The sequence below is a fragment of the Balaenoptera acutorostrata genome, chromosome 1 (assembly GCF_949987535.1).
Source record: "Balaenoptera acutorostrata chromosome 1, mBalAcu1.1, whole genome shotgun sequence".
Taxonomy (NCBI): Eukaryota; Metazoa; Chordata; class Mammalia; order Artiodactyla; family Balaenopteridae; genus Balaenoptera; species Balaenoptera acutorostrata.
In genome coordinates this window covers 175,397,746-175,416,663 of record NC_080064.1, presented here as the reverse complement: position 1 = coordinate 175,416,663, position 18,918 = coordinate 175,397,746, and the positions used below count along the sequence as shown (strand labels likewise).

Genomic DNA, 18,918 nt, shown 5'->3' with positions numbered 1-18,918 from the left:
GAAAGCACTGTTACAACTCTACTGTTGGGGAATGAATTTGGAGCATGCAGAGGAAAGGCGTAATAGTACAGGTGCTCTTTTTCCCTGGGATTGGAGCTACTGTCACATCCTAAGCTATTGGAGCTGAGCAGGCTTGGGGGTAGGGGTGGGGAAGAAAGGGATGAAAGAAGTGACTCCATTGTGACTCAGATGGGGATTGGGACATAACTTCAGCAGGATACACACTGCAGGCCTTGCAGTCTGGCTTTGGCAAGCTGCTTCCTGCGGGTGCCAGGTCTCTTGTCAGTAATGAATGCAGTATTGCATCTGAGGCAGATCTGGTTGTATCTGGAGCTGCCATTGCTGCAGTTCCAGAGAGGGTGTTTGCTAACCCTGTACGAGGATTCTGGCCAGCCAGAAAGCTGCCAAGCTAGAGCTTAACCAGAAATATTTCTAGCTTTGACACAGCAGAGGCTCTGAGCATCCGTGAGGATGAAGCATCAGAGATATGAGTGATATTTGTCGGTGAAAATATCAACTTCTTGAAGATTGATTACATCCAGTGGTATTTGGAAACTATGGAATCCGGTTGACAGTTAATGGTTTGCATGCCTATAGAGGTCCCAGTGCTTGTTTCATTCTTGACTGCCACTATTTGCCCTTGGGCAGAGCCCTTTCTATCTCCATTAAAATATCCTGACCTCTCCCCCTACTTCATGAAGATGTGGAAAAACAGTTTGAAATAATGGGAGAAAGTATAAAAAGTAGGAGTTTGGGCTCTAAAGTCAAGCTGTTTGGGTTTGAATCCCGGCTCCACCACCTAATAGCATGACTTCTTTTTAAGAGTCAGTTTTCTCATCTTTAAAATACGGATGAAAGTAGTACTAACCTAATAGGATGGTTGGGAGATAACTCATTTGGCTCTCTGCCAGAAGGGAGCCTACATTCTGACACTGTGCTGGAAGCACGATAAATTGCTCGTTAAGGGGTAGCTCTGAGTATTATTACCTCTGATAAGCAGTTTCTCTTAAATGATTTAGCAGATCCCTGGGTTCAGTGTTCTTTAAGGGTCTGAAAAGAGCTGGTGAGTTTGGTGGTGCCTCACATCACATTTTAAAAATTAAAGCCTTTAAGTTCCCCAGAGCACAGGGACCAACTAAATGGAAGGGGTAAATGTTGGTGTTATGGTTTTTTCCAGGGATCTCTGTCTGACTGCCTCACCTCGCTTTCATTGCAGAGATCCGTGCTCAGCTCACAGAGCAGATGAAATGCCTGGACCAGCAGTGTGAGCTCCGGGTGCAGCTGTTGCAGGACCTCCAGGACTTCTTCCGGAAGAAGGCTGAGATCGAGATGGACTACTCCCGCAACCTGGAGAAGCTGGCAGAGCGCTTCCTGGCCAAGACGCGAAGCACCAAGGACCAGCAGTTCAAGTAGGGACGCTGTGGCTGTTACTTTTAGAGACCTTGAGAATGCGGTCCGGGATGGAGGGAGGCAGGGTGTGCCACCTCCATCCAATTGTATTTATGAAGCAGGTGACCTAGTGACTTCAAATTGGCTGAGGGTTGAGAGCCCTCAAGGACTTCTCCTTTTCCAGATCAGTCTTACATTCAGTTCGATATCTTGGAGAGATCAGAATAGATGATGAACCACGCTTATAATAACAGCAAACACCTTTAAACCTCTTCCTATATGCCAAGCATGGTTCTGAGGGCTTTTACATACTTGTTAATTCACTTAATCTTCACAACTCCGTATGTTAGTTATTGTTATATCCCCAACGTACAGATGAGGAAACTGAGTCATAAAGCGGTTAAGGAACTTGCCCAAGGTCTCTCTCTCTCTCGCTCTCTCTCTCTCACACACACACACACACACACACACACACACACACCCCTAATAAATAAATAGCAGAATAGCAGAGCTGAAATCCAAACCCAGGCAATCTGGCTCCAGAGTCTGTGTTCTTAACCGTTTCACCAAACTGTCTTTAACTGGAAGAAATGAATGTTATAGCCATAAATCTAAGTCGCTGTGCAGACAGTTGCTAAAGCCTATTCCTTCTACATTTACAGTATTTTATACAACTGGACCCTTCACTTTGTTCTCACTGCCATTGCACTAGTTTAGATCATCATCATCTTTGCCTGAGTGATTGCAATACTTACTGTATCATCTTTAGCAGAGGTTCTCAATCCTGGCCACACATTAGAATTCCCTGGAGAACTTTTTTAAAATACTGAAATCTGGGCCCCACTCCAGATCAATTAAACCAGAGTCTCTGGGAGTACAGGCTGGGTAACAGTGTGGTGTAAAAGCTTCCCAGATGATTCTAACGAACAACCAGCGTTGAGGACAACAGTCTTCAGCTTCTCCCCATTCCAGTCTACCTGATCCATTATTATCAGATTTAGTCTTCCTGGAACACACTGGGGATCAGGCAGTTTCTCTGTGCAATGGCCCCCCGATGTCTGTGTTCTTGATACTCAAGATGTGGTCTCCCAAGATCAGCACCGCCGGGGTTTTGGAAATGCAGAATCTCAGGTCCCACTCCCAATCTGCTGTAACAAGATCCCCAGGTGATTTGTGTGCACAATTAAGTTTGAGAAGTGTTGCTCTGTTCACAAAGGTGTACACTCCTTGGCTTGGTCTTCAAGCCCCTCTACATCTGGCCCGACCAGCTTTCCAACCTTATTTCCTGTTTCTGTTCTAGTATACTGCAGCCAAACAGAACACTAACTCCACTGGGCCTTTGCTTATCCTGTTATGTGAACTTTTGTGCCCATTCTTCACATCTCTGCAAGTCGAAGCCATACCCATGTTTTAAGACTGAATGCAGATGCAACCTGTTTTAAGAAACTTTCCAGATTCTCCCAGAAGGAAGAATGTTCTCCCTCTTCTAAATTCTTACAGCAGTTCTTTTTTTTGTTCTTTTATTAGGACATTCAGAACTATCTGCCTTATATTATCTTCCCTTAGTGAACTGTATAAGCTTTTCTGATTCATTGTTCAGTCTCCCACAGTGCCTAATGTAATATATAATAGATGCTCACTAAATATTATTGGATGAGTAAATGAATGAGTGAATTTAAGAATTAATGCCAAGTGTATCTTATTTCCCTCTGTTTTCTATTTTTGTTTATCGCCCTAATAATTTGGGACACAATTTATCCTTTACAAGCCAGCTCTGAGCAATGAATAAGTAAGGAGAACATATGATACTTTCAGTAGAAGCCAGAAAGAGAATTTCCTCCAGATGTTTTGTCCTCCAAGTCCTTTATCTTTTGCAAGTCCTGTTCTCTTTATGATAAGCAATCCTGAGAGACTAAAATGTTATTTTAGTATATGATAAATGAAGATCGGTGGGGGGATTGTTTGCTTTAGAAAAATGATTCAAAGTTGGATTTATTCTCTTGATAAACTCCTCCTAAGTTTAAAATAGCATTTGATTTTTAGTACTATCTTATATTCTCAGCTTAAGGATACATTTACTACAAATTAAGGTACAGATGTGCTGAACTGCTCTAAGATCACATACAAGAAATAGGGTGTTTTCTCCAAGACTGGGAGAATTGATTTCCCTTCTGATAAAGTTGGTACCTGGCTTCATTTTTCCCAGACAACAAGTGAGTATTTCTTGAGAGCCAGCTATGTGCTCTGTGTTGTACAGGTATTGGAAGATACAAGACAGGTTTATTGTGTGTATCCATAGGGAGCCATATCTGGTTGGGGAGAAAATATTTTTAATATAGGAAGCAATTAGAGGATAAAGCAATAATGGTCTCATTAAGAGATCATTGGTTTTATGTAGAATATAGATGTGATAAGAGGTCAATGATCAATCATCAGAGACAGATAAAGGAACTGGAATAGTCAGGAGCATTTTCATGAAGCAAGTGGGATTTAGGTTAGTCCTTAAAGGTAGATTTGTGTAGGAGAGAATAGCATGTGCAAGAGAGAGGAAGGAGTGTTTGGTGGTGAGGGGTAAAGGGGCTAGTGAGGGATCCAGCTTCATTACAGGAGGTTCGTATGCATTCATTCAACAAATGTCCATTGTGCATTCCTTGAACTCCTTCAGACCAGACGTTGTACCCTGGGATATAACAATGAACAAGCACCATCTTCCACATGGCACTTATAATAGAATGAGGAAACAGGCACTGAACACATCACACAGTTAGATGAGTTGAGGTAAGTGTTGCGGAACAAAAGGACAAAGGGCTACAAGCACTCGTAGAAGAGCCTTTGCCACTCCTTTGCCGTCACTTTATGGCTAGGTTACTTTAATAGCTTCTTGTCGGATCTTATCCTGAGGAGCAATCTGTTGATACTTATTCAACAGACCCCTTCTAAATGCCTACTGGGTACTGTGTTCTGTGCTGATTCCTTCAGAGACTGAGATAAGCTCTGGAATCTTGGCTAACAGGGAAAAGAGACGTGTAAACAATATAATGTAAAAAGGGCTTTAACAGAGGTATGAGCAAAATATTATGAGAACACAGGTATTTCCCAAAGCAGTGGAAAATAGGGTTTAGATAAGTAGACACCAAATAACAGTTCTTTGACAGACAAGCAGGGTAGTTCAAATTTGATGTGGCAGCACGGTAGAGAGCCCTCTGGGTTCCTGTGTGGGGAAGGAGACATGAGGAAAGATGGTAGAAGAATGAATTTTTATGCCAGAGAAGGCCAAGATGGAGGTTTTGGGGGGATAATCCATGTACGATGTGAGAGCAAAAAAGAATAGAGAGGAAGGCATATATTCAAGAAGTATTCAAGAAACTGAAGAGGACTGGGTAACTGATTGGGTAAAGAACTGTAATGGTCAGAGGTGACCCAGTGTCTCTAGCCTGGTGACCTGGAAGAATTGGGCATCTATGATAGAAGTGGGGCTGTTGAGGGAAGACCTGGTTTGAATGTGAGCCTGCTCGGGGCATGTTGGGTTTGGGGCGGTGGGAGGGCTGTCCAGTGGAGATGTTGTACTGTTGAGGTAAGAGGTGGGGTAAAAAGTGACTATGGAAGATTTGAAACTATATGAACTCAGGGAAGAGAAAGAGAAGGACAGAGAGCTAAACCCGGGACCCAAGGCTTGGGCACACCCAATTTTAGGGAGTAGTAAATGTTAATTACCAGAAGTAAAAGTTACCAGGAGAGGATGGGGGAGGGAAGGCGGAGGGGAACAAAGGAGGGAGAGGTGAGTTTTTTAAGCACTTAAAAGGATGGAAGGTATGTAGGATAGTGTTGTCTTATGGAACTAGCAGGCTTTCAAGTAGAAGATCTGTAAAAGTTAATCCCAGCAATTTCTTATTGATACTCTCCCATTATAAGGCACTGGGAGAGGCAAAGATGACTAAAATGTCTTCCAAACCCAAGAGTTTTCAATCTGTTAGAGTGCAACATGAAATTGCTGATTTTTGGAAGACACAAAATGTCACATAGTGGCAAATTCATGTGGTACAGCCTAATAGAAGAGGCAATGAGACATACATACCAATGCATTTAACACAGGCAAGATGGTGAGAAACTCAGGGAGTCCAGGCAACATCCTACTTTCATACATAATTTATTCCTTAAAAAGTACAGGAGTTTTACATGGAGTAGGTGGGTTCTATTACTATAAGTATATATGTGAAATTCTGAATTACACCTCACCTGTTGAACTTTGAGCATTTGTCTTTCATTTTCTTCTTTTTGCCACAATTAAACCCATGGTCTGCTTGCATAAGTCCAGGGAACATTTGAGGAATTATGGTGACTGATGATTTCTAACCTTGTCTTGTTCATCTAGGGATGAGACTCTACGTCTCAATGTAACACTAGCAGCAGCACTTGCATTTTTCCACTTTCCACTCATCTCTGTGTTGTAAAACGGAGCCAAGTATTCAGGTATTTGCACATACAAGTGTTACTGTACAGAGACAACCACAATGCTGAAACGGAGCTGGCCCTTGGCAGACAACGCCACCAGGCCACGCTTGAAACATTTGTTAGCAACTGAAAATTGAAATTTTTGGCCTAGGAAAGGCTTTTTAGGCATGTCTGTTTTGGTTATGGTATAGGTTTGGCAGCTTTAATAGACCCAAATAATAGTATCTTACATGAGATGGAGGTTGATTTTTCTTTCATGTAATCGTCTGGGCGTTAGCCATCCAGGGTCCTTATTCCATCCCTAGAGGGTTGCGCTTGTTCTGTATGACCCAAGATGGCTCAGACCACCACGTCCGCATTCCAGCCAGCAGGAAAAGCAAAAGGGCCAGGGGCAGGCACATCCTTACCCTTTAAAGGTGCAGTCTGGAAGTGGCACATTTCTTCAGCTCACATCTGACTGGCATGGTTCTACTGAGCTGCAAGGGAGGCTGGGAAATGTAGTTATTATTCTAATGACCAGAAAGTAGAGTTTCTATTAATATAGTTGGTTGGGAAAGACAGTGGGGGACAATTAACAGCCTCCACCACACTGTATGTGATATACGAGCAGGCAGGTGTATGAAAGACCATTCTGCTCATCCACTTTGTAAAGTGCCATAAATGCACAGAGAAGAGCGGGCTTTACGGAGGTGAGGTTCAGTGGATGGGAAATGGAAAACACAAAAGTGCCAACGCAAGGTATTGGTTTTATAAGCTTAATTCAATTGAAACGATGCAGAAGTTGTAGAAGGAGGGTAAAAGGATCGGGAAGGAAGCATTTTAGGCAGAGAGAACAGTGTTGATAAAGGCATAGTGCTGGGAAAAACAAAGCTGGTAGGTAACTCATCTGTTTTGCTAAAGAACAGGAGTAATAAACGTGATAGTGACATAAGCCTGGAAAAGTTGGTAGGGACCAGATTACAGTGGTCCATGAATGCCAGGTGATAAGAGTTTGGGCTTTATTCTGTAAGCATGGGGGACCCACTGATAGTTTTGGAGCATAATTATGAGTGGCTGCGATTTGGAAAGGTAACTATGGCAACAGTGCATAAGATCAGCTGGAGCAGAGAGACTGGAGGGAGGAGACCTGTTAGGAAGGGATGGCAGTGAGCCTAAGGTTAATGGGGGCCGGGACTGAAGTCGTGCCCTGGGAACTAGAAAGGATGGGTCAAACATGAGGACAAGAAGCAATTAAAGTCAAAGAAGCTGGGACAGAGGAAGGGCTATGGGTTTTCTGGGTTTCTGGAGTGGCAATTGTATTGTATTTTCATTCAGCCGGAGAAGTGTAGCCTCGATTTCGCTGACTCTAGGGCTGGTCCCTAGAATAGTTCATTCTCTGCCCAGAGCATCTCAGCAGGCACTCATCACCTCCCCCAGAGCTGTAGCAGCTGTTGGCCCAGTAATGCCATGAATTTGTCTCCCTGTGCTGCCAGGAGAGCAGCTGCCAGCAGGAGCCCTGGACAGACGCATCTCAGGGACATGGAAACTATTCAACTTGGGATGGGGTAGGTTAGCCAGGGCTGAAATTGGTCTACATGAATTGTCCCACCCTTTTCCAGGCCAGTTTCTCAGCCTGGCTAGATTTCAGCCCCTCATACTGGGTTAGGTTGGGTATTTTAACTTATAGGCTTAAGTGACCGCACTTAGGGACCAACGTTGCTGAACTGCTGTTTTCATCTTCTCTTGGACAACTTCTTACCCTGGAAGCCATTACCCTGTCACTCTTTGGCTTGGCTTCCTAGTCTGCTTTTCTCCTGCTTACCTTTTGTCCTCTCCCACACGGTCTCAGTGCAGACACCTTCACTAAATCTCACACAACTCTGACTCCATTGCAAAGTCTGACCCTGCAGTCCCCTCCCCCTCCTTCTCTTCCCCCCCTACAGATAGAACTATAGTGATTATTTCTATCTATCTTATTCTGCTTTGTTTAAGATAGGTAATATGGCTTCCTCCATCCCTTTGAATTGTGGGAGGACCCTATTAATGTCTGAAATTCTATCTGCCTGGTTTGATTAAGAGCAGAGATATTATGAGAGGGTAGGAAGTCTTCCTAGGGAAGATGTTCTTACATTTTCTTTGGCTCCTTGAAGAGTCTAAATGTATTCCTGTTTGTTGCTAAGCCTTTGATTGTCTCTTTTAAGCGGAATCTGTGTTAATATTGCCCAGCAGGACTCTAATTGATAATGTGTTGGCTGGTTTTTTTTTTTTTTTTTTTTTTGCATAAACTTGCTGTAAATGACCTTTCAGTCATAGCTCATTTGGTTTTGATCTCCTACTTTTAATAGCTCAGTTCTTTCTTTTATTTTGAGGTAGGGTTGTGGGGTTTGTTTTTTTTTTTCCTGTTGAGTTTTAGAGGAATACTCCTGCAATGCTATGCCGCTGTGTTCCTTACAAAGACCTTATGCTACTTTATAACCCACTGCCAACATCTTGTCTTTCTTCCAGCTTTTCCTTCTCCTCAACAACAAATATTCGTTGAACATTTTTAAGGTATTAGTCTAGCCTCTTAGAGGAGAGAGATTCAAAGAAGTAGAAGTAGTGGTTCTTTCCCACATGACTTTATAATCTAATCAGGGACAAATTATGCCTGAACATAATAACACAGATATTCACTGTAGGGCAATATGGGGTAAGTACCAAGTGCGTGCTACAGAAGGCATGATGCACAGTTGGTAGGTCAGGAAACTTTCAAGATGGGGAATGGGATTTGAAGCAGACCTTGAAAATGGCTAGGATTTTGACACATGGAGAGAGAGGGAGGGGAAAGATGCTATAGCCAGGAGGAAAGTACAAAGCACTTTTGGGGTACAGTGAGTAGACTGGTTTGGTTGGGATAATGAGTGTATATGGAGGAACTGGACAAAAGTAGATAGGACCATATCATGGCGAGCCCTGACTCTTGAATAAGATTTGGCTCTCTGTAGTGGACACTGGAAACCACTGAAGGTAGGAACAGCAAGTGTCCAAGCTGAGGTTATGAACTCTGCTTAAGGAAGGTTAACCTTATCCTTAATGGTGATGGTTTGCTAATTCACAAGGAACTTGAGACAGTGAAACCAGTTGTCACAGTAAGTAATAAGGATCTAATTAGGGTGGGAGGGTAGGGATGGAAAGAATCGAAATCGATTCTTCAGTCCGTTTAGCAAGCATGTATTGTGCTCTTACCATGCGCCACGCACATGCCAGGCAGACAGATACTGCCCCCTGCACTCCTGGAGCTTACAGTCTAGAGACAGATGGAAAACAGCTGGTACGGGAAGACTCTACAGGAATTACTGACTGATGGGATTTGTTTATTTTTTTGGCTGCGTTGGGTTTTCGTTGCTGCGCGCGGGCTTTCTCTAGTTGTGGCGAGTGGAGGCTACTCTTCGTTGCAGTGTGCGGGCTTCTTGTTGCAGAGCATGGGCTCTAGGTGCGCAGGCTTCAGTAGTTGTGACACGCAGCCTTCAGTAGTTGTGGCTCACAGGCTCTAGAGCGCAGGTTCAGTAGTTGTGGTGCACGGGCTTAGTTGCTCCGCGGCATGTGGGATCTTCCCAGACCAGGGATCAAACCCATGTCCCCTGCATTGGCAGGCGGATTCTTAACCACTGCGCCACCAGGGAAGTCCCGACTGATGGGATTTGGGTTTCAGGTAATCTTGGCAACACAAAAGAAAGAGGGCTGTGAAGTTTCTTTTGGACTTGGGTGACTGGTAGATTAATGGTGCCTTTAATAGAAATACCAAAGTTAGGAGAAGGAGCTGTTTTTGAAGGGCTGGAATATGAGAAATTTGGTTCTTGGTTGTTAGGTTTAAGACATCAGAAGGATATTGAAACTGAAATATCTGTAATTGACAGAAAATGAATAGCTGTATTCAGGGCTAAAGATCTGGACCATATTCAGAGCTAATGTGTGGGTTGTTGGTAGAGAGTGGGGCAAGTTCATAGAGAGATAATGGTTGAGGCTGTGGAAATGTTTGATTTCCAACAGTAAAGGTTTTAGGAGTTAAAAGAGGGGAACATTCTTTGTATTGTCTGTGGTACTCAGATTGCAGAGAGTGAAAAGGGATTTAAAAGATATATTTATTTGTGTATTCATTCAGCACACATTTTGGGGACCTAATTATATACAGACATTGATCTAGGTACTGGGGATAGGAATAAGACACTATCCTATTCTCACTAACATTAAATTAGCAGTATATTAAGGAAATACACATGGAAAGTAAATCTGCTTATTTGCCTGGTTATGAGTGTGTAACTTATTGGAAGGGATGTGAGGGAGGGAGCGGCACTCAGGTATCTCAAGAATCTGGTAGATGTTCAACCTGCAATACTCCTTTCAGTGGGAGGTTAGGTACACAGTTAATTAAAGAGAAATTCTTGTAGTGTCCATGTTCTTGGCCTTGGGCCCAGTATTTGAATGTGCACAGTCTCTGCAGTTACATCACCTCTTGCCGATGGATTTCTCCTCTGAAGTTGAGTTCAGAGTTGTTCACCAGCCTCACAGGACAGCATTGGGTTGAAAAACAGAGTCAGCTGGCTGTGGAGAATGTTATAGCTATGATTGCAAATCAGAAAAGAGTGGAGGACCAGAAAGTTCCTCTTTGAATATGGGGTGATTTTGAGGAGGGAAGTAGGAGGAAGCCTGAAGCTGCCAGAAGGAAGAACCCCTTACTTCCTGGGACCAGTATGTCACTCATTCATTTTGGACATATTTGGGAGCTATTTGTTCCTTCAGGGAAGGTTTTGCCGAGAATTAGCATGTGGTGTTGAGCAAAGGTTGGCTTCCTTTTGCCATGGCTCAAGCTGACTTTATTTAGAAACTAACAAAAGGTCTGTTGGTGAGTTTTTCACTGGCCCAGTCCATATAGAACCTTAAGTGGTGGTTGGGTCCTTTTTGGAAGAGTTGGGAGGTCTCCTCTCATGTGGATAAAAACGGATAGAAGCAACACAGGCAGTTTGGGGGATCAGCAAGACAGAGTGGTGGCCTGTCTTTTGAACAGAGAAAGAATTCATTTGAAAGCTCTTTGGGAGGCTTTACAGCTTAGCAGAAAAAGCTGAGAGCTTTAATCCAGACAAATTTGGATCTTCTGTTTACAGCTGTGTGACCTTGACCAAGTCACTTAACACCTTTTCGCTTCAGTTTTCTCATCCTTGAAATGTGGAGAGTAATGCCTACCTTGAAGAGTTGTTCTAAAGATTAGATATAATATATGTAAAGCAGTAGCCGAGTGCCTGTCACTTACTAGATGCTCAAAAAATGGTAGCCGATCTACTTATCATCACCACAGAAGGAATATAGCTGTGATTGTCAAGATCACAGGTTCTGGAACCAGATTTTCTGGGCTCTGATCTTGGATTTTCTAATTACTAGCTGTGTGATTTTACAAGAAGGTTGTTAGTTGCCTCAGTTTCCTCATCTGTAAATTTTGGATAATAATAGTGTCTACCTCATGGAGTTGTTATGCTGATTAAACAAATTTTTATATATGTGACGCCCTTAGACAGTGCTTGACCCAGAGTAAGTGTAAGTAGCAGTGACAATTTTTCTTGTCCTCAGGAGTTGGGACCAAACATAGCTATACCAGGTAAGACCCTACTAGATTAGATTCACCATTTATTCCCTGCGCACAGTTAAGCGTTCTTAAGCCTGGCCCTAGGTAATAGTATGTCAGTCTCCATTTACTTCAGCGACCCCCATGGGCCCTCCCGAATGACAGACTCTTCCTGCCTCTTGATTTTTATGATATGGCTACATTGGGAGGAAATACGCAATTCAGTGACTCTATATAATTGTATGTCCAGTTCTTATAAAAACTCAGCAGTTGTATGTTTTGTCCTATACGGTGTCTTATCCACAAGGTGTCATGAACTACCTTGAACCAGGTTATTAACCCTGGCATGTTATTTTTAGATCCAGGCTCATAATTGTCAAGAGGAGGAAATTTGTCTTACAATCACCCTCAGATGTCCTTGTCCTCACGGAGTTAGTAGTTAGCACTAATTGCCAGATCATTAAAGGTGTAGTGTTGAGACCCACAGGTCCCAACCGCGCCCCAGGGGAATAAAAGAACGCCAGCCCTGTTCAGCCTCCTGAGCGGCCACCATCACGACCAGCAGGCCAGGGCAGCACAAATCTCAGTCATGAGCATAACAGACTGTGGTTTACAGGGTTGTCTGTCTCATGAGGCCAAACAGAGGCTTACAAGCTTCTGCATAAATGGCTTCATATCATCCTTTTAGGGCAGGGAATGATAGAGGGCAGGTCGGGAGCAAAACATGCTTTTATGCACAGTTGGGAGGATGTTGGAGGCTGGGGCCTTCCTGTGTCTCTCTGGCTGTGCCGTCAGAATGTCACCAGGACACACCTTGGGCTTTCAGCTTGCCGGGGCACAGCCCTGGTGATCATGTCCCTTAACAACAGTGCTGGGCTCAGGGAACTTTTAGTATTCATTTTCTTGGCTCTTGTAAGCCCATAATAATTCCACAGGAGACACAGGAAGCAATGTGTGGCGGGTTCTTTAATTCTCAGAAATTCATAGCCAATTAAGTGAATTGACTTGGATCCAGTTCTTTTTTAAAGGCAAAAGCCATGTCATCTTTATTGGGAGCTGACTGTGTTAAGTGGGAGGGTTTACAAGATAAGAAGAAAAGACACTCTCTGCCATAAGGACACTCATAATTGATATGGGGAAAAATCAGACAGGCTGGGAGAGAATAATAAGCACACATGTGCGCATGGGCACACGAATCTAAAAATAGGACCCCGTGTAAAGCAGGTTTCAGTAGTCACCGGGAAGGGAGGGAAGGTGGAGGGCTCGGGAGGCACTCGTGCTTGGCTCAGCCAGGGAGAGGTAAAGGATAGCAGTTATGTTCTCAATTAGATTTGGTCCCAAGTTAATTGAAGTAAAGACTTTAATATCTAATTTCTGTGCTGCACTGAAGTATCATGCTGTGAAGAGAAAGAGAGTCATGTGGGAAGAGCTCAGTGTTAATGAAGGATTTAGGGAGAATACGAAAAAAGTAGGGTTTGTGTTTTTCAGAGTTGAAATCCTTTCCACAGTCTCCTGCCCTTATACACCTCCACCGATCATTGGATCATTGCCCCTCGGGTTTTAATTCAGGGAAGATCGATGAGCACAGCTCTGCTTCCTAACATATTTTAGGTACAGCTAGTTAAAGAATCAGGATTAGAAAATGAATCAAACAAACTAGGATTATCTTCAACGGGAGGATGCTGAGCTGTGTTTGCCGATTTCTGCTTAAGCAGTTGGGACAGGGCATCCTTGCGTGGAATTCAGACATCCCTCCCTGGCAGCCTCTGTTAAAAGTAGAGGTTGCGGAACAAGTCTGGCAGCTCTCAGCCTGAACCCTTGTAAACAACAGATGTTCGTAACTAAGTTCTGGGGGTGGGGGTGGGGGTTTCAGTTGATGCTTGAAATTCTTTGAATTTACAGGCAGCATCTCGAGGATTTAGCAAAAGGAGGAAGTTGTACAGAATCGATGCCGCAGCGTACAGGTGGAAATGATGCCTCAAACATTTCCCTTGGAAGGCAAAAGCACAGGCGTTGAGTGGACTCTGAATAGAGAGCAAATAAACCCAGGAAGGCAGGCACAATTAAGAAAGGTTCAGTTTCTTAGGTTTATTGACTTTCTGCTCTTCTCCCCGCCTGTGCCCACCACCCCCTCCCCCGCCGCCTTTTTATACACAGACTAGATTTGTCAGCCACCTCCTTGCTTCTGTTTTCTCTGGTCCTGGGTGGAAATGTGTGCCCTTCCCTATCACTGAGTTCTACATACACATGCGTGCACATGCTCAGGTAGGTGTGCGGCACACTCTTCCATTAGCACCTCCTGAAGCCATTCAGGTGCTTCTAGTATACGGATTAAATGGTATTGTTAGGGGCTTTGTCTTGGATGCTAACCTGATTCTTGCACATTCTCAGTGTTGGTTTTGCCAGGTCTCCTTTACATCATTAACTGGAAGTGAATGAAGATAATGTGGCTTATAAAGAATTCAGTGATGCGTCTTTTTTTTTTGTCCTCACCCCACTCCCGGCCCCCAGATACACATACTGAGTTTCCAGACAGCTGATGAATGATTAAGAAACCTACTTTACAGCATAGTTCAGGGAAGCCATATGGAAAAAATATACATAATACAAAAAATATATATATAATGTAAAAGTGATTTATCAGATCTGGACCTGTTTTTGAGCCATTCTAGCCAGAAAGAATTGGTTTGAAAATCTTGGATAAGGTTTCTTGCTTATTATTTTGGGGGCTGAGAACATCCTTGTGCCATTATTTCTTCTGAAAAACAAGTCCACTCCTGGCCCTCTTGTGAATTAGCATAGAAAGTTTTGGTGAACACCAATCCTACTATTCGAGGTTCACTTACTCTTTCAGCAAACATTTATTCAGCACTTATTCTAGGGCTGTTCTAGGAATTAAATATGCACAGAAGACTAAGCCAGTATTCTAGCTTATAGAGGTTACCAGTTAATGTGAAACATTTAAGGTTGTATATATATGCATGTGTGAATGTGTGTGTTCTGACAAGGTATAGAGTTCAAGACTGAAGAGCCAGAATTGTAGAGGGACCTTTTTAGTCACCTGTATTACATATGATTCAGTAATAGACACTCGGCTGCATCTTCATCATCAACAATGACCAACTGGTTCTGGCAGGTGCTGGGGTCACGAAGATTTATAGGACCCAGCCTCTGCCCTCAGGAGGCTCGTCGTGTCATGTGGAAGACAGAAGGTTTATACGAAGAAAGACAACACAAAGTAGCATATATTTACTGCCAAAGGAAAGAAAGATGGGAGAACTGATATCCTTTTCATCCAGAATGGGATCTTTAAATTTTTTCTGGACATGATTTTAGACTTACAGAAAAATTGCAATAGGTCAGAGAATTTCTGTATACCATTTACCCAGATTGTCCAAAAATGTTAACATATTAACATTTGCTTTATATTTCTCTTTCTTTCTCTCTCTCCATATACAACTCATGCACATACATATTTTGTTTTTATGAAACACTTGAGCATAAGTTACAGGCATGATACCCCTTTAATCCTACATACTTCAATGTGTATTTACGAAAAATAAAGTTGTTCTCTGACCCAATGGTAGTAGTTATCAAAATCAGGGTGTACATATTGACACAATAATGTTGTATAATCTACAGACATTCAGATCTACCATTTGTTTCAAATATTTTCTTTTTGGCAAAACAAAGTCCAAGATTATGCACTTCATTCAGTTGTCTCTTTAGTTTCCTTTAATGTGGAAAGATTTCTAGGTCTTTCTTTGTATTTCATGACATTGACATCTTGCGGGAACATTCAGCCCAGCTATTTTGTAGAATATTCTCTAATTTGACATTAACATTAACTTCTCTTAATGTCTAACATTTCTTTATTCAGGTTATGTACTTTGGGCAGGAATACCATAGAAGGGATGTTGTATTCTTCTCAATGTACCATGTGAGGAGGCACTTGCCAATGATTTGTCCCATTTGAGACCATGTAAATATCATGTTATTTTTCAAACCTTACACCCACTAGTTTTAGCATCTATTGATGATTCTTGCTTGAATCAGTTATTACTATGATGGTTACCAAATGGTAATTTTTCTAGTTTCCATCATTCCTTCTACATTTATCAGTTAGGATTCTACTGTAAGGAAGAGAATCTCCTTCTGTATTTGTCTGGTGGTTTGTTTGTTTATATCAACGTGGACTCATGGATTCTGATTTTATTCAGTAGTTTATAATCTTTTAACATCTTTATTTTAATGCTCATATTGTCCCAGATTTGACTAGTAGAGTCCCTTCAGGCTGGTTCCTGTGTCCTTTTGTCATGTCCCCATCATTCTTTGAGTACTTCTTATACTTCCTGGCGCAACAAGATGTTCTAGGTACATCTTGTATTTTCCTTTTTTCAGCTCTGGAGCCATTTCTTCAAAGAGCCCTGGTTTCTTTTAGTGGGGAATGGTATTGAGAAACCATGGATGCTAGGTGTGCTCTTTGTTACTGGAGTACCATTGTTTAGAGTCCCCCTCAGCAGACAGAGGTAGTAAATAGATGTATGTATGTGCACACACATTTACCCACATACTTCTATATCAATTTCTCTATCTGTCTGTGTGTTATCTATATTGAAGCCTGTGAGTTCACATTGATATCTTCAATTCCAACCAAATACTACATGTTTTATTCTATTTTCTCCCCTTTCCATATTTGTAACTCTGTTCTCTGAACACTGAGAAAGCTGGTACACATTATCCATAATATATTTATTTACTCATTCCTAGAGTATACACAGAGTTTCAGAATTGCTAACCCATGCTCTGAAACAGGCATGACTACTACTAACTAGATTTCAATAGTGGTTTGAAATGTTTTTGTTTTTGTTTTTAGCCTTGAGGACCAAAACACAGTGTTCAAAAGTCCAGACAAAGCATACACTGAGGACCATCCTGTGGACACCCCCCCCCCCACCCCCATCCCTGGGCCTGCTGTGACTCTGGGAAAGCCATTTTATGGATTGGGACCCTTGCCGCTTTCTCCTAAGACTACTCCTCCCCTGTTCTCCCTGGCGTTCTCCATGGTCACCTCCGTTGCATTTAGGGAACCAAGAATCTAGCTTTCATCTCAGTTCTAGGCTGTGATTGTGAGGACTGTTTATCAGTAATTCATGTAATATGCTTGATATAGGACCTTTGGATGAGCTTGATCTGGTCCCTCAGAGGTGAAGCCTCAAGGCACTGCTCATTGACACATGAGCTTGTAGAATTTTCAGCCCTGTTTGCTAACTCCCAGTTCTGATGGCCCTGCTGCTTCTCCTCCTTGGCCTTCTTCACTCAGATGCCCTGGCCTCTCTAATAGCTCTTTTGCATCATCTCTGATCTGGACATTTTCTCCTCTCTGTCTGGGGATGGCTTCCAGATTCCCCTTCCTCCACCCTATTTAACCCTCTTCCCACACACTCATTTTATTTCTCTCCTTCCTCCAGACACATATAACGTGGTCAGCGCTGCTGATTCCAGCTGTTCTGAATCTTGCCTACAGCTGAAGTTCAAAAACAGATGGACCCAAAGCATCCTAGATGCTGTGCCAATATCCACCACATGAAAACAAATTACTAAAAAGCATCAGGGAATTTTAGAATAGTTTTGAGGTTTGACTCTCTGTCTTCTCAGTGGTCCTCCCTGCCCGCTCCCCCATCTCCCCCTGCCCCCTCCCATGTTCCATCTCGCCTCCCTTCCGTCTCTTCTCCATATGCCTCGTTTGGCAAGGGCTGGTTTCTAAAACCTTAGCCCCTGTGTTCACCCTCTCTGTATGCAGATAGCTCTAACCATTGGGATGAGACTGTGTTGACAATCAGGCTGGGTTGTTGCTCTTTTTCTAATTGTTTGTGCCCTTTTTGAATCTTCCATCAAGGACTAAGGAATTTCTGTCCTTTTGGTCATGTAGAGAAAGTGAGGCTGCATCTCTCTGTCTTTAAATGTGGGTATTGACAGGTCAGGGAAGTCGCTAACTTGAGAATAAAGTATATGTTCCTCTAATGACTTTATCAATAGGGGTGCACAGTGGTGCCAGTCCCACAGGCTGCCCCTGCGTATTCTAGACAGGGAGCGTGTTCCTCAAGTAGCAGTGACACTGTGCCCACGCCATCGCTTTCAGAGTCCTTATTCTTGGAATTTGCCATCAGCTTTCTCCTAGTGTTCTGTAGAACATTGTTTAACTTCAACATTTCTAGTCACCCTAAACATAAGGGGAAAAGAATCAACATGGTGGGGCCACATATCTTACAGGTGCGTCTTGCAGACACTGGCTGTCGTTTACAGAGCATCAGGAGAAAGCTGTTGGCATAGTCCAGTAATATCAGGCATCTACTGTGACCAGAGTATTAGACCCTATAGGAACTGTCCCCAAGAGAAGTCCTCAGGGACCCCTGACTCATGCGAAGTAAGATGTGTATGTACCTAACATCCTCCTCCCTCCCTCCCTCCCTTCTTTCCTTCCTCCCTCTTTCTCTCCCTTCTTTGGAGGTGAATACTTTGAAGAAGTCCTCAGATTCTCAAAAGGGTCTGGGGTGTGTAATCACCCCCCCCCCAATATCTTATATTGCAAGCTGGAATACACACACAGACATATGTATATTTTAAAATAAATAACTAACAACAACATTTTTGTAAAACAAAACCTAGGTATCTTTGCTCTATGGGATGTACTCTGGTATTTTCTACTTTGTTCTGTGTTATTCTGTTCCACTGTTTTCTGTTTCATTTTCTGAGAAATGCTAGCTGGTGACCCACTAAGTTGACTTTTTTTAACCCCACTAATGGGTTGTATCCCACAGTTTGAAAAACATTGCTTTAAGAACATTTGTTCTTAAAATTTTGGTGTGCATAAAATAACCTGGGATGGATATTTAAAATGCAGACTCTTGAGCTTCACTCCACTTGTAGCAAATCAGAATCTCTGGCAAGAGGGGCACAGGAATCCAGATTTTAAACAAGCAGTACAGGTGATTCTGATGCAAGGTGATTTGGGGTCCTGAACACTCACACTTAGAGAAACTACTCTCTTATGGACTTAGGAGCATGGCTGCTCAAGGCTTCAGGGTCACACACTTGCCTGGAGATGGTAGATATTAGTGAGAATCATCTGAATCCAGACTGAGAATCTTCCCCTTATAGAGTGATCCCAGTCACCCACACTCATTCCTGGACCTTGCTGTCCTTTGATCGTCCTCTTTTCCTGGTATCTATTATAGCCCTCGTGAAGGCAGAGAGGGAGTTAACTGAGGCCACAGAATAGGGAGCGAAGGAACTGAAGGGTCATTTTACAGAGTGGCTGGGGTGTGGCTCAGCCCTCCAGTAGGTGACCACAGCCAATCCCAAATTAGAATTGGGTGGGATTCAAAACTGCTTTTCCTAGTCACTTGCCTTTCATGTGTAACCACATGCAGTGTGTCAACATGCTTCCCGGCGCCATTAGGCACCAGCAGTTTTGCTCCCTCTGGGTTCATGGACCCTTG

The 18,918-nt window shown here is 43.0% G+C and overlaps 1 protein-coding gene across 9 annotated transcripts in view; it reads left to right on the top strand.

Annotated features, from left to right (window-relative positions):
- The window catches only part of SRGAP2 (SLIT-ROBO Rho GTPase activating protein 2), a 238,732-nt gene that overhangs the window by 90,708 nt on the left and 129,106 nt on the right, over positions 1–18,918 (top strand). For all 9 annotated transcript variants that reach the window (XM_057550708.1, XM_057550696.1, XM_057550706.1 and 6 more), the window contains exon 3: positions 1,217–1,409. In XM_057550708.1, coding sequence (XP_057406691.1) covers positions 1,217–1,409 — 193 coding nt within the window. The remainder of the gene's footprint in view (positions 1–1,216; positions 1,410–18,918) is intronic.